This window comes from Callorhinus ursinus, unplaced genomic scaffold (assembly GCF_003265705.2).
Source record: "Callorhinus ursinus isolate GAN/ISIS: 27379988/994484 unplaced genomic scaffold, GSC_fseal_2.0 scaffold2, whole genome shotgun sequence".
NCBI classification, from domain to species: domain Eukaryota; kingdom Metazoa; phylum Chordata; class Mammalia; order Carnivora; family Otariidae; genus Callorhinus; species Callorhinus ursinus.
Window position 1 is genome coordinate 7759161 of NW_027397064.1, and position 14982 is coordinate 7774142.

Consider the following 14982-nt stretch of genomic DNA (forward strand, 5'->3'; position numbering starts at 1 on the left):
CAGTGTCAATAAAATGCATAGCCTGGTGGGGCCGGCTTGGGACTGAGAGTTGGCAGGGGCTGAAGTACATAAGAAGTGATGAGAAGTTCTTTTCAACACGGTTCGCATGCAGGTGTCCTCATGAAAATAAGCTATCAGTTCTTTGGAAGCATGGCAGTCCTGAGAACCCCCTCCTTTACTCCCCTTAGGTCTGGAGTCAAAAACTCAAATAACAAGTAATGTAAATGAGCCGCAGCACAGCTCCAGCCCATCGTGGCTGTGTGGGAAGCTGCTGGATTCTGTGTTGCCATTGGATTTCTTGTGAATGCTCTTAATTTTTAAAAGCTGGCAACTGATTCAAAACATCTTTTAAAGATTTTATTTATTTATTTCAGAAAGAGGGAGAGAGAGCAGGAATGGTGGGGAGTGGCAGGCAGAGGGAGAGGGGGAAGCAGGCTCCCTGCTGAACAGGGCTCCATCCCAAGACCCCGGGATCATGACCTGAGCTGAAGGCAGACACCCAACCAACTGCGCCACCTTGGCCCCCCAAAACATCTTTTAAACTATGTTCTGGATAAACAAAATGCATCCACAGGCTGAGTAAGCCCGTAGACCACTAGTTTAGGACCTACCTGTGTTGTAGACAAGAGAACGAACTAACTCATTTGTCTATTTATTTCAGGTCTGCTTTTCTTGAAAACCTAGAACTTTGCGCTCTCCAGTGAAATTACTGAAACCCATTTTTGCATGCTAAAAGCTTTTTGCATATAAAGCATTGGGGGTTTGGGTTCATTTTATTTAATAGCCCTAGTAATGTTTTATTCTTTGTCTTCATGTGAGGATTTGCGAAGAAAGCATGAAAGTAAAACACCATCAGTCAATTCCCTTTTCAATGTCCCGTGACAGGACCTTTCATCGGCTTGTTTATTAACACCTGTGGGTGTCGCCGAACCGCAATAATCGGAGGGCTGGTGAACTCGCTCGGCTGGGTACTGAGCGCCTATGCCGCAAACGTGCATTATCTCTTTATTACCTTTGGAGTGACAGCTGGTAAGCATATTGATTTTTTTAATCTTAATTTTAAATATATTTGTTGGGCATCTTGACAATGAGTAATTGTGGAGAAAAGAAACCCATTAAAATATTTTGTCCTTTTTTTAAAAGATTTTCTTTTTGAGAGAGCGTGCGAGAGAGCACGAGCCGCGGGGGGCTGGGGGAGGGAGGTGCAGAGGGAGAGGGAGAAGCAGACTCCCTGCTGAACATGGAGCCCAGTGCTGCGGGCCCTGATCCCGGGAACCTGGGATCATGACCTGAGCTAAAGGCAGACGCTTAACCCATGGAGCCACCCAGGCGCCCCATAGTTTGTCCTTCTTTTCCTCCACCCCACACCACCATATACTCCAGGAAATACTTTTTAATATAAGATATTATATATGCCTTAAGTGTGGAAAAACAAACTAACAAGTGTACTTGGCCTTCCTATTAGAATTTAATTAAATTTTTTATGATCGGTTCCAAGTGCTAGTCTTCTCTCTTATGAAGAACAGGAAAAGGAAAGTAATAATACAGACATAGGTGAATAGATTGAATATTAAGAAAACTAAGAACATTCTCTCATTTAATAACTGCAGAATGGAGCATGAATCATAGAATAATAATTTTCTCCTTCAGCCCTATTCAAATGAATGTAATAGCAGCAAAATCCACACACACACACACACACACACACACACACACACACACATATATAGACTCTTAAGAAGCAAATCTAGAGCAGAGAATGTCACTCCCCCAGCGAGTAAGTAAAAATTGGCTACCAGGCAGCATGGTTTACATATCCAGTCTGCAAAATACATTCCCAGCTATAATTTCCTTTATCAACAGGAAGCAGAATTCACACAGATAAGTAGTTTCTTACTTGTACAATTGTATTGCAGTAAACCAGATCCAGCCTGACTTTCTTTTTGAGTACAGAGCTACCATCCTAATAAGTGACACATTGACAGAAGTGTTGATATAAGAAGTAAAAGAATTTGGAAATCTTGCCTTTTTTTTTTTCACTTATTATCTGTGTGGCTTTGGGCAAGTTACTTAACCTACTTATGCCTCAGTTTCCCTATCTGCAAAATGGGGTCATGAAGAATGCTTGGTTTAGAGGGTTGTTGAAATGATTAGGAGATCATCTGTATAAAGCACTTAGCACGATGCTTATCACAAAATAGAGTCCTTAGTGTTAGCTAATATATAATTGTTATATTAATGTAACATTCTTATTATGAGCTTAAGTGCATGCTTTATGATAGCAGGAGACTGTGAACACAAACACCTACTCTCCAAAAAGTTGGCAAGTTGGTTCTCTGTAATTTACATCGATCCACATCTACACATAAAGCACTTCTATGTCCTTTGAAGCATAGTTTGAAAACCATTGATCTGAAGGACTTGGTAACAATTCTTAAAGAATAACTTAAGATGTTTCCCCTGAGTGTTTTAGAAGCTTTCCCCCAAACACTCCAATGAAGAGAGCCAGCACTGGGGTTTTTATATTATAGGTGAGGAAATACTCCACTAAGCCTAGGGAGCCACACTGGGGTCCCCAGGCAGACATGTGGCACACCTGTGAACTGGATGTGGTGGTGGTTGATTATACAGACTGACTTGATCCTACAAACTGGGACTTGAGATTAATTCTCGTCATTTAGAGATCTCTGTGATTAGATTCTTTGTTTACATGAGCTTTATTTCTTGCAGTTAATTGCTTATTGACCTGCCATTAATATTGTTCCCATATTTTTTTAAAAAGATTTTATTTATTTATTTGTCAGAGAGAGAGAAAGAGAGCACAAGCAGGGGGGAGGGGCAGAGGGAGAGGGAGAAGCCGACTCCCCGCTGAGCAGGGAGCCCGATGCGGGCCTAGATCCCAGAACTCTGGGATCATAACCTGAGCTGAAGGCAGATGCTTAACTGACTGGGCCACCCAGGCGCCCCATTTTATTATTTCCATATTCATTCACTTATTTAACAAATATTTCTGGACCCAAGAAAGTAGGAGGAAGATCAGGGGGCTGCTGAAGGGAAATGTGTCTTGAGACACTTTATTGCTCCCACTTTTTATACAGGAAAAACCCAAAGAAAGTCTTGGAAAATAAATGTATCACATCCCCCACAAACATATATCTAACTATATGTAACTGGAAAATCCAGCTAAGTCAGTTAGCTTATAGAGGCAAAATCCTGGGCTGTCATCACGGAGGCATGTGGAAGCTGATTGCAATCTAGCCCTTATTTAACAGAAAAGAAAGATGGGAAAATCTAAAAAGCAAGCACTTGAGAGATACATTTCACTGTACAATGTACATTTGGAAAAAAACTTTATTGATATTCTTCTTCCTTCCAAAAAGCACTTGAGACAGATTTATTTGTATCTGTCTCTCTCTTTTTTTTTTTAAACACCTAGACAATTAAAACTGTGTGGGAGTATCCTCCTACGAGGCAGAAAAATAATGTCTGTTTGAGCAAACTTACTTAGCCAGGGGAGTCTGGACCAAATTTCTTCAGCCTTACCAGAGCTGCATTTTCTTAAGCCTGTCTCCTGAAGACACCTTTTCCCGCACCCACACGGACCCAGGATCACCGGATTTCCTCTACCCCTCTGGGCCTCTTTCCTCCACCTGGTTGGGAGGGTTGTAAACCCTCATCTGAACCGGCATGTGGTGAAGAATTATTCCAGGACCCTGTCCAGGGCTGGACATTAGCAGGGCCTTGACTGACCACTGGGCTCGAACCACATATCCCCAAGGCCTGTCCTACAAGCTCATGGAGTAATTGTGCCTATAACAGACAGCAAAGCCATGTGAGGAAGGAGGGGATGCTGTTAAGGGCATGGATAAGTGTAACAGGGAAATAGATACTTGTACCATTGGGCATGGCTTTCTTTTTTCCTCACACATGGGATTGTTTATTATTCACACTAAGTTAGAATTAGTGCTGCTCTTAGGCTTAGGTACCTCGGTTCTGTTCCTACTAATCATTTTATTCTGCTGTTGTTTAGAAATCTGTAACTACATTAAATTTAGGATGTTGGTTATTGTGAGTCACAAATCAAAAAATAAACTTGTGCTCTCAGCAAAATCCAGACAATGACAAATTTCACAGGACGAATGACCCAGTTTCCTCAACAAATAAATTTCAGGAAAAAAAGAGAAATTTCAAGGAAAAAAAACAAATTTAAAGAGGCTTAAGATTCATATCCACAAGTAGCACTGTGTGGGCCTTATTTGGATCCTGATTAAAGAGACAGTTTTTAAAAAATATAGTCATTTATGAGACAATTAGAAATGTGAACACCTTCTGGATATTTCATGGTATCAAGGAATTGTTTATTTTATCAGTTAAGATATCATCATCATTATGCTGTTTAAAGAATTCTTCTATTAGAGATTTATACTAAAATATTTGCACTTGAAATGATGTACAGGAGATCTGCTTTACAGTTAGAGGGAGGAGGGAGTGTGTTTATGGGCTATTAAATATTTTTCTCTGCCTCTTTGAATATTAGGAAATGAGAAATTCTGGTTTTTTGTGGACTTAAACGTCATAAAGATTAAGCCAGAGTTTAGTTCAAAATTAAGGGTAGCTGTTTTCTTCATGCTCATTTCTCCATAATGCAAATAATTATTACCCTCAGTGAGGCTTGCAAAGGGGCTTGGGGACCTGCCCCCACTTCTGCTGGGAATCACTTAGAAGCCAGCTTAATTGTTCTTAAAACAAGGGCATCCACCTGAAGACTGGTTGAGGATCATTGACTTCTGACAGTTGCTGTAAATATCACTGCTCTCAGGTAAATAAAGGAGGCGGGTTGCTTCTGGAGGCTTCTTTTAGAAGCCCGGGCTGAAGCAAAATCCTTCTTCAAAATCCTACCTGCCAGCAGCCAGGGGGATGAGCTTTTTAGGGTGAGAGGCAGTGGGCAGTGGAAAAGGCCCAGGCTGTGCAGTTGGGTCTGGGTTCCACCCCGGATTCTCCAGTCCTGCAACAGGGTCTTGGGAAAGTTACTTAACTCTTCACGAGGTTCAGAGAAAAGGCAGAGGGATGCCTGGCTGTCTCAGTCCGAAGAGCGTGCGACTCTTGATCTCCGAGTTGTCAGTTCAAGCCCCATGTCGGATGTAGAGATTATTTAAATAAATAAAACTTAAAAAAAAAAAAGGTAGAGCCACAGCTAACTTCCGGGTTACTGTGAAAAACCCAATCACATAAAGCCTATAAAGCAACTGGCCCATCAGTGGTACTCGATTAATGGTAATTAGTATTATAATTGTATGTATGATTACTCCGGTCTCCTTTCAAAATCAAGTATTTCTGAAACTATTCAATGATGCTGAAATAAGGAGGCTTCGGCTCTGGGAAACACCATTGGTCAAAGTCTCTTTTGTACTATCATGCTGCCGTCCTAATGTCAGGAAGTCTTAAGTATTAGAACCATATGGGGCCCCATGATCATTAAAGTGGGTCTTATGGTTTCCCTCTGTCTGTACCTAGAAGTTGAGAATGCAACCCACAACCTCTTGGGCAGCTTTTTATTTTATTTTATTTCATGTCTTTTTTAAAAAATAGGTTTCCTGTTTTTTAGAGCAGTTTTAGGTTCACAGCAAAATTGAGAACAAGTACAGAGAGTTCAGTTATGCCCCCTGCCCGCAACGCACACCGTCTACCCCACCAGCATTTTAATTTTGTCGATGGAAATCACAAACTGTTCCAATTTTCTAAGAAAAATACAAGTGAAAATCAGAGCTACAAATTAGTATTAGGTGGTTTTGACATCCAGTCGCTGGGTATATTTATGGGTACCTTTCTTTTATTCTTCCTGTTAATTTGTGAACAAATGGACTTGTTCCTGAGGCTTCTGCAAATTGCCTGGAATTGCTCTCCATCCGCTGGTAGAAAAATAACTTTCCTGGGCACTCGATGCAATTAGCACTGACAGCAGGGCCCCAACATCCATTCATTCTTCCATTCATCTACCTTCTCATCCATTCATTCATTCTGATATTATGATGTAAGGATGCTGGCTTATTTTATTATTGGCGGTAGCCCGTGCTGGAGGGAAATGATGGGCTGGAAGCTTCCGTGGATAACCCTGACGGTGCTTACCCACCGAGCTGCTTTTTCACAAACGTTATTTCTTTGTGTTAAAAACAACAATAAAAATTTAAAAAACCATAGAAACGAATATAATGAAATGCCGATGACCTTTACGTGCTGCAAATTCTGGATATGGCCATTTATGTTGTGCCGTGGGCTTTTTCTTCCCATCCAACCCGCGCAGGCTTTGGAAGCGGCATGGCCTACCTGCCGGCCGTGGTCATGGTGGGGAGGTACTTCCAGAAGAGACGCGCCCTTGCCCAGGGCCTCAGCACCACGGGGACGGGGTTCGGCACCTTCCTCATGACCGTGTTGCTCAAGTACCTGTGCGCGGAGTACGGATGGCGGAATGCGATGTTCATCCAAGGCGCCGTGTCCTTAAACCTGTGTGTCTGCGGGGCGCTCATGAGGCCCCTCTCTCCTGGGAAGGACCGGAACGACGCGGGAGAGAGAGATCCGCAGGTCGTGCTGGGTCCCTCCCCTGGCTCGAAGTCAAGTGGGCCGCCGGGCGGAGCAGAAGAGAAGGGTGCGGGGCCCGGGAACGAGGAGGAGCCGGTGGGTGACCTCCCCGCCCAGGCGGGCCCGGAGAAGGCCGAGCACACACAGAACCTGTGCGCCCTCCGGGTTCTGAAGACCGCCAGCCAGCTGACCGTGAGAGTCAGGAGGGGCTTCCGGGACTGGTACTCGGGCTACTTTGGCACAGCCTCGCTCTTTACCAATCGAATGTTTGTCGCCTTTATTTTCTGGGCTCTGTTTGCATACAGCAGCTTTGTCATTCCTTTCATCCACCTCCCGGAAATCGTCAATTTGTATAATTTATCGGAGCAAAACGATGTTTTCCCTCTGACTTCAATTATAGCAATAGTGCATATCTTTGCAAAAGTGATCCTGGGCATTGTGGCCGACTTACCTTGCATCAGCGTTTGGAATGTCTTCCTGATGGCCAACTTCACCCTTGTCCTCAGTATTTTTATTCTCCCACTGATGCACACCTATGCTGGCCTGGCGGTCATCTGCGCACTGATAGGCTTTTCTAGCGGTTATTTCTCCCTCATGCCCGTAGTGACCGAAGACTTGGTGGGGATTGAGCACCTGGCCAACGCCTACGGGATCATCATCTGTGCCAATGGCATCTCCGCGCTGCTGGGACCACCTTTTGCAGGTAAACCATACAAGGTTTTAAGAGCTTAGAGTACATGTGGAGAGTGAGGTAGTGTTCTCATTTATATTTTAAAGTCCAAGATAAATAAGAAACAAGTTCCCATTCGTGTACATGCTCCTTTTCTTCCCATTCTGCTCCCCCCAACTTCTCATTTGTAAATGTTAGCAACGTAATGGTCATTCTTTCAAGCAGAATGTAGGTGAACCTTGCATCTCTATCTGCAAGGTAAGTTGGCGAAGTTAGCAGTGGGTAATGGAATAGTGCAGAACCCCTACCCCATCGGGAGGAGGCAGCTTCTACCCACCTCCAGCTGATTTCTGTCACCAAGAAACATGGAAAATTTTTACCAGATCTTCTATTATTAGGGTTTTTTTTCCCCTACGAAAAACCCAGGAACTCTGGGCTCTTCGGGGACATTTCCAGATTTTTTAAATTTAATTTAATTTTAATTGACTATAGTTGACATACATTACATTAGTTTCAGGTGTACAACACAGTGGTTCAACAATTATGTACATAATGAATTGCTCATCCTGATAACCATGACATTTCCAGACCTTTAAAACACTGTGTGTAGGTCCCACACAACACATCTATGAGCTGGATCTAGGCCCATAGCAATGTCTTGTCCCTGCTATAGTAATTGCCACAAATGCAGTGGCTTAAAACAATACAGATTTATAATCTTATAGTTCTAGAGGTCAGGAGGCTAAATTGGATCACAAAAGGCTAAAAGCGAGGTGTCAGCAGAACTGCGTTTTTTCTGGAGGCTCTATGAAGGAATCCCTTATTTATTTATTTATTTATTTATTTATTTATTTATTTATTTATTATTTTTATTTATTATTTATTTTTATTTTTATTTTATTTATTTATTTGTTTGTTTATTAATTTGCCTTTTACAGCTTCTAGAGACTGCCTGCCTCTGTGGTTCCTAGCCCCTTCTGGCATCTCCTAAGCCAGTGACACAGCAGTGGTCACAGACCTCTCTGATTCTGACACTCCCACCTTCTTCTTTCACTGATAAAGATACCTGGGTTACATTCAGTCTGCGGGACAATCCATGATAACCCCCCATCGCAAGGTCCTTAACTCAATCACACCTGCAGAGTCTCCTTTGCCACGTAACATAACATTCACAGGTTCTGGGGATTAGCATGTGAGCAGCTGGGGAGGGTTGGGGCGTTCGGCACACCAGAGGCCCAGAGCCCACCAGGTGACAACATCCCAGGCAAGCTCTCTCACAAGTGTTCACCTCGGTTCAGTGGAGAACTTGCTTCTTGCAATGGACATACCAGAAATCCCAGGCACCGAGGCGTCCTGTGGGAGCCAGAACCTTTCTGAACCTGGTGTTTGTGGAAGAACACATCAGGATCGGCAGGTAGACTTAATCTCCAAGAGGCCAGGTGCTGGGCGAAGGTGACAAGGTCCCCCCTCTGTCCAAAGACTGGAGGCAGGAGTCCACATAGTGTGGCCGGGGCTGGGGCCAAACATCAACACAAAGGTGCTGTCCCGAGGTGGCCATTCGGGCTGCCGGGCTAGGACCAGTGGCTGTTGTCACAGCTGACGCAGGTTTTGTGCAGTGTTGTAAGCTGACCCGGCAGAGCCTCATCTGTTCAGATGCCCGCACTCCCTGCTCGTCTGGCTCCTCCTGGCCCTTTATTCTCATATCCTCTGCAGGAATACCTCCTCTAGGCAACCCCATGGGTGCAGGACAAAGCCCTCCCCGCCCCTTTCTTCCTGGTCTCTCTAGGGATCATAGCATCATCTCCCATCCTAAGACCCCACTGACAGAAGGCTTGTTTCAACACATTTACTTTGAAGTCCCCCACAGAATTTGAAGTTCAAGACATCATGGTTTTTTGCCTATACAGCTGACAACACTGGCAGTTGGCTGACTAAAGGATTAAGAACTAAGACTCACTTTAGGAAACCCAGTGGTCACCTATGGGGCCCCTCCTGGGCCAAGCTGCTCCTATTCTCTGCCTGTGCACAGAGAGGCAGGCACAGCATTTCTAGGTGACAGTGAATAACTATCGCAGTGCAGCAAACTATATTGGCAGCTATAAAGTTAGAACTCAGTAGTCTCGTGTAGAATTCTCTCTCAGGGATCCATTTGGCTGTAGGAGAACACCCCACCAATGGTAGCTTAAGCAGAGATTTAATAGTGTCACATAGTCCAAAATCTGTAATTCAGAGATACCAGATGGTATTGGGACAGTGTCTCCAAGATCCTCTGGCCTTTTCCTCAGGCTAGTTGCCTCATGGCCACACAATGGCTGCTGCTGCTCCAGCCCTACATCCTCATTTATACCACGAAGAAAAATGGGAAGAAAGGCTCAGTTTCAGCCGACTTCCATTTTCATCTGATTGGCCAGAACAGTGTCACACAGCTAGTTCAAGCTTCAGGGGGAACTGTATTTTGCTTCCTAGCCCCTGTACTAGATGAAGGAAAAGAGAAAAGAATGGAGATTGGGGGTTGGGTCAGGCAACCAATGGTACCTTCCAGAGATGTTAAACTGAAACATCCATTACGAGGATGCGGACATTATCAGTGGCTCATCCACTCTCGTTGAAGGTTCTTGTTGAAGGTATCGTCTGTGGGAATGGAATCTGTCCTTGTTGGTTCTTTCTGTGATCCAGGACTACTTTCTGCTTCTAATGGTCCGCCTGGGGTTATTTTTACACTGATCTACCAGATTTCGGTAGCAGCATCATAACACAGCTGTGAGGTGCAGCTTAAGCAATTCACGATCAATGTTCGTTAGGCACCAAAGTTGGCCAGCATGGCTTCTCTATCTCATTCACATGTCACATCCTTCTCACAGGATAGCATTCCAGTGCACGTTTTGGAGTGGAAGAGAAGGGAATTAGAACGAGAAGCAGGGAGTTATCCCTGGCCCTCAGTCATCAGGGGTTACCCCTGCCTGCTTCAAGCTTCCTCCCTCGAAGCGGGTCTAGAGCTGAATGTCATCCACCGTGGATGGTAGATGCCGTTGTATTAACAGTTAGGAACCGTCTATGAATGGGTGTCACGGGGACTAGAAAATCAATGTTGTGCTGTGCGTCTCTAGGCCAGCAACCTCAGGGGACTCTCCTTCTGTTTGTTTGTTTCTTCTCCTTGCACTGAAGTCATGCACCAGAAGAACGCTGAACGGCACTATTGGCTAACTGCGTTGCATTTAATTCATTGACTTTCCAGGCCAGAGAGCCAACATTGCAGTGAGATACAGGCCCGGCCTTTTACGCCTCATAGTTCGGAAGTGACGGGCAGTACGAGTGACCGAATTACCACATTACATTCTTGCTAGAAATTCGAGGTGGGCTAGGAATTATTATTACTTGCAGGGTTTGCTACAGGGAAAATTATTGTTCACATTACCTTTTTCTTTTTTAATGGGTTCAGAAATGAATGTATTTTCCATTTTTCAAAGTGGCTTCTACTGGCATTAAGAAATCTGGTGCCATTTACTAGCGTGTTAGACAATCACACAGTTCCATTTAGGAGAAGAATATACAATCAGATAGCGAACAGATATTGCAGCTGTGTCATTTAGCAACATGAACTTCTTGATCTAGTTCATTTGTAATATTGTTGGGCATTCAGTTCTTCTCCTATAAAGATGTAATGATGGTGTAAACTTTTCTAGACGTTTCCAGTGTAAAATATAGCAAAACGTGGCCACCAGATTTGACTAAGAATCCACACCTACCTCCTCTCTTTGCCTAAAATATAACACCCTAGCAACAATTTGCAGGGTTTTTCATCAAAAGCTGGGAATACCTATTTAATAAATAAGAAAAACAGACATCATTCCTCATTTGACAGACTCAAAGGAAAAGTGAATGCAATTTAATAGGGAATCAGATTTTATTTGGAAGCTGTTGATTTGAATTGATGGTTGGATCAGGGTTGCCAAGGATGCCAGGCTCTGAACCAAGGAACCGAGATCAGATCTGTAGGGAGAGGTGGTGAAAGATGCATGAGGTGGGTAGCTCGTCAGAAGCATCATTTGTCTGAAGAGTTATATCCATGTGTGCTGAGGATCAAAGCACAGAGTGAAGTCCTGTCTCTCCTGACCCGCTTTGCCTCTGATGCAGGAATGGATTCAATTCAAACTGGCAGAAATGTTAAAAACGGGCGCCAAAAGAAAAAGGGGCAGGATCCAGAGTCTTTTAAAAATAAATCTGAACGATAGACTAGAGAAACCTATGGGGTTAATTTAACATAAAATTTAAGATTACTTCCCCCAATTCTTTCCTATGAAATTGGTCAAGTTGGGGGCACTTTTTTAAAAATGGACACATGAGTTCCTGAGTTACTTTTAAAGACTGGAGTGAGAGGACAGACACCCTTTTACAAACATTTATACTTTTAGAGGAAAGAAACTATTTTAAAATATAATGAACTCAGCTAACGACCGTAACAATGTATAATATACTTAGCAGGTTCCAAAGTCTGCAGAGGCAAGAGGGGGGATGGGGTGGAGGGAAGGGGTTGCAAGGGTGTACTAAGGGGGATGGTGTTTATTACTGTCCCCCGCAGAAGGAGGACCTGTATATGTGCAGACAAGGAGCCAAGAGAAAATGTGTTTGAAACTCCAAAAACTTGTGGCGTGTGCTCATGGTTAAGCTTGGGGCTGCAGGGAAAAGAGGTAGGCGTGCAGTGGTTACTGGTGACTCTGAGCCAAGTTGGGTGCGTTCTTGTTCATATGTCAGTGTCACAGCGCCTTTCTGTTTCATTTCTGAAGCCGAGTCTTTGTTTTTTGGATTAGACGATTCATCTCCCTTGTTCCTCTTGTCTCAAATTGGAGATTGGGAAAAACTGATAGAGCATTTTACTAAAGCTACATCTCAGGAGTCCTGTGCTTTCTTCTTTTGTGTGTATCAAACAATAAACAAACTCAAAAATGTTGGTGAACTTTTAAAGGCTATCTGGAGTCTCCAGCTTTTGAGTGGTTACAATATATAAATGTTTCCTGCTGTCAAGTGTTTGTTTTTCTTTATGATGACCTTTGACTCACCCAGGTGCGTTAATTATGCACGAGACACAAATGCAGAAGACAGACAATTGCCCGGAAGTCAGAGGTACTGCTTGAAAAAAGTGCTGACTTTTGTGTAGCTATTTGTTGGTGGGAGAAGGTTGAGTCGTGCTTGTACATTATTCGTTTACCAGTTAGATATTTTTTAAAAAGATGTTTTTTGAAAAGTGGTCACAAAAACTATGGTTGGTCCTTAAATCATTCCTATTTTCCTTATGTCTTTGCTAATGAATGTACTTGTTGATATGAAAAAAAAGGGAATGTTCAAAATTTGTGTTTTCACCATAAATGAAATGCCTGTGGACGGCTTAATCCTCCCAGTTCACATGGTTTGGCTACGTGGGGACCTTGACATGTGACTGATGCTTAGATTTAATCACTGAAGTCTAATCCATTTCATAGTCTCTGAGGCTTTTCTTTCACATTTTAACATCTCTGAAATTGGAATGCATTTTACAAAGCCCCAGGAAAACAAGGAGTCATATTTTAATTGACAAGGATATTTCTTTCTTATTGCTACATAAGATAATGAGGCATCATGCAATTCATGATATCTTAGAATCCATGAAATATAGTAGTATCTTCCAGAGTGCCTAGTAAGATTACTATATGAAAGTTTTAGATTATGGTATTAAAAACTAATAATTTAGTCAGTATTGAAGGCTATATCCTTGGCAATTTAAAGTTCTTTGTATATAGAAATATTAAAGTTTTATAGCTGTAAATGTGAATTTTATAAAACATGGAAAATTTTATTCTTTCTAGAACAGATGTTTACTCTCAAATATTCCACAGTGAATGAAAGTTCAAATGCCTTCTGCTCAGCCTCTTTTGATATGCCCTAGAAACTTCTTCAGAAGAGTTATGAAGGTTTTTAGAAAAGATTTGTGGTTATATTTGTGAAAAAAGAAAATCATTAGGTTCCCTTTTCACTGTTGGCTTTGTGTCAGCCTGAGAGACTCTGAGGGCTGGGAGCCACATCCTCCCAAGGGTCGGCCAGCTACTCTATCCATGCCTTAAGCACTTTGTGAGGTACCCTCGCAGCTTGGAAGATAAATGCCTGCCATTCTCAGGCACTGAGAAACTCTGGCTTATATAGCCTGGGCTTAAAAATGGCGAACTGAAATATTTGGGTCATGACATGACATGTAAATAAATTCTCATAGAAATATTTACACTCACAGTAATTGTGTTCTTGACTTTTATCAGCTAGGTTACACTGAATGTATTCCTTTTTGTTTTGCAGGCTGGATCTATGACATCACAGAAAAATACGATTTTTCCTTCTATATATGTGGCTTACTTTACATGGTAGGGATACTCTTTTTACTCATTCAGCCGTGTATTCAAATGATAGAACAATCCAGAAAAAAATACATGGACGGTGCACACGTTTAGCGTCATGTTCTGTTTCCTGTAAGATTTCTGTGGGGTACCCATGCCTACCTCACGTGGTTGCTGTGAGGAGCCTGTGACATTGTGGGGAAGCGCTTTGTATGGTAACCTGCACTGTCATTTGTAAATGCCGTGGTCATGACTGCATTTGAAAGCAGCACTGTCTTTCCGTTTGGGGAGAAGCAATGCCGGAAGGAACGAAAGACTCCACACATTTCAGAGATGACAGTGTCCTTCAGAGACGGCCTGTTAAATAATTGGTAGAAATGCCCTTATGAAAACCACTCTTTCTCGTCATCCACTGGGACTAAGGTTTTAGATACAGCTTTTGAAACAAAAGACGAGGAATAAAATCTTTTAAACTCATCTACTCTTTGTATGGTGAAAATAATTTATCTCAATGCTTCTGGAAAGCTTGTAGGTAAATGGGTTTCAAGCACAAAAATCTCATTAGCCTTCGGAACTTGTTACAGGGGGCTGTTGATCTACTAGTGGAAAAAGTAAATGCAGACTCTGATTTCAAAGGTAATACATTTAGTACAATGAAAGAAACACAGTTTATATTTTTATGGAAGAATTCTGCAGCTAGGCGGTACAGTTTTTCAATCTCCCTCTTAAGAAAAGCATCTGTCATCAATCCTAATTTAGTATTATTTAGTTATAAACTGAATCTTAATTCAAAACCTAGATAAATAATATTGATTTCCTTAGCAAAAAGTCGTATTTGTCACAAAACACTGAATCAAGGACTATGATTTAAGCCCTTTTATTCATATCATTAGTCTCTTCATTTATGAGCATGATCTGGGGTTTATAAAATTTTTTTCTGAGTTTCTCCTGCCCAATAAATAAAACAGAGAAGGAACTGCTGGTTGGTGTGCAAAGTTGGCAGTTAAATCATCTGTGAAGTGTGTTACTGATCCAAAATGTGAGACTATCAAGTTGCAAGCATAAGGAGCGGAATGCCCTCAGTCTAGACGTCTGGGCCCCCGATGCTGGAGTACGTGGTAACTGGTGGCCCTTCTCCGGGGCCTCTTGTTACATAGACCACTCGTTTGCCTGATGCTGGAGTACGTGGTAACTGGTGGCCCTTCTCCGGGGCCTCTTGTTATATAGACCACTCGTTTGCCTGATGCTGGAGTACGTGGTAACTGGTGGCCCTTCTCCGGGGCCTCTTGTTACATAGACCACTCGTTTGCCTGAGCTTGACACAGTTTTAAAAATTGGTCTCCTGATTGATTTCATCCACAAGATGACTGTAATCCA

At 42.7% G+C, this 14982-nt stretch overlaps 1 protein-coding gene across 1 annotated transcript in view; it reads left to right on the top strand.

Annotated features, from left to right (window-relative positions):
• Window positions 1–14331, top strand: part of SLC16A14 (solute carrier family 16 member 14) — a 27463-nt gene extending 13132 nt beyond the window's left edge. The window contains exons 3-5 of the mRNA XM_025890229.2: window positions 886–1029; window positions 6302–7279; window positions 13568–14331. Of these exons, the coding sequence (XP_025746014.1) occupies window positions 886–1029; window positions 6302–7279; window positions 13568–13719 (1274 nt within the window). The 3' untranslated portion in view covers window positions 13720–14331. The remainder of the gene's footprint in view (window positions 1–885; window positions 1030–6301; window positions 7280–13567) is intronic.
• The last annotated feature ends 651 nt before the right edge of the window (window positions 14332–14982 follow it).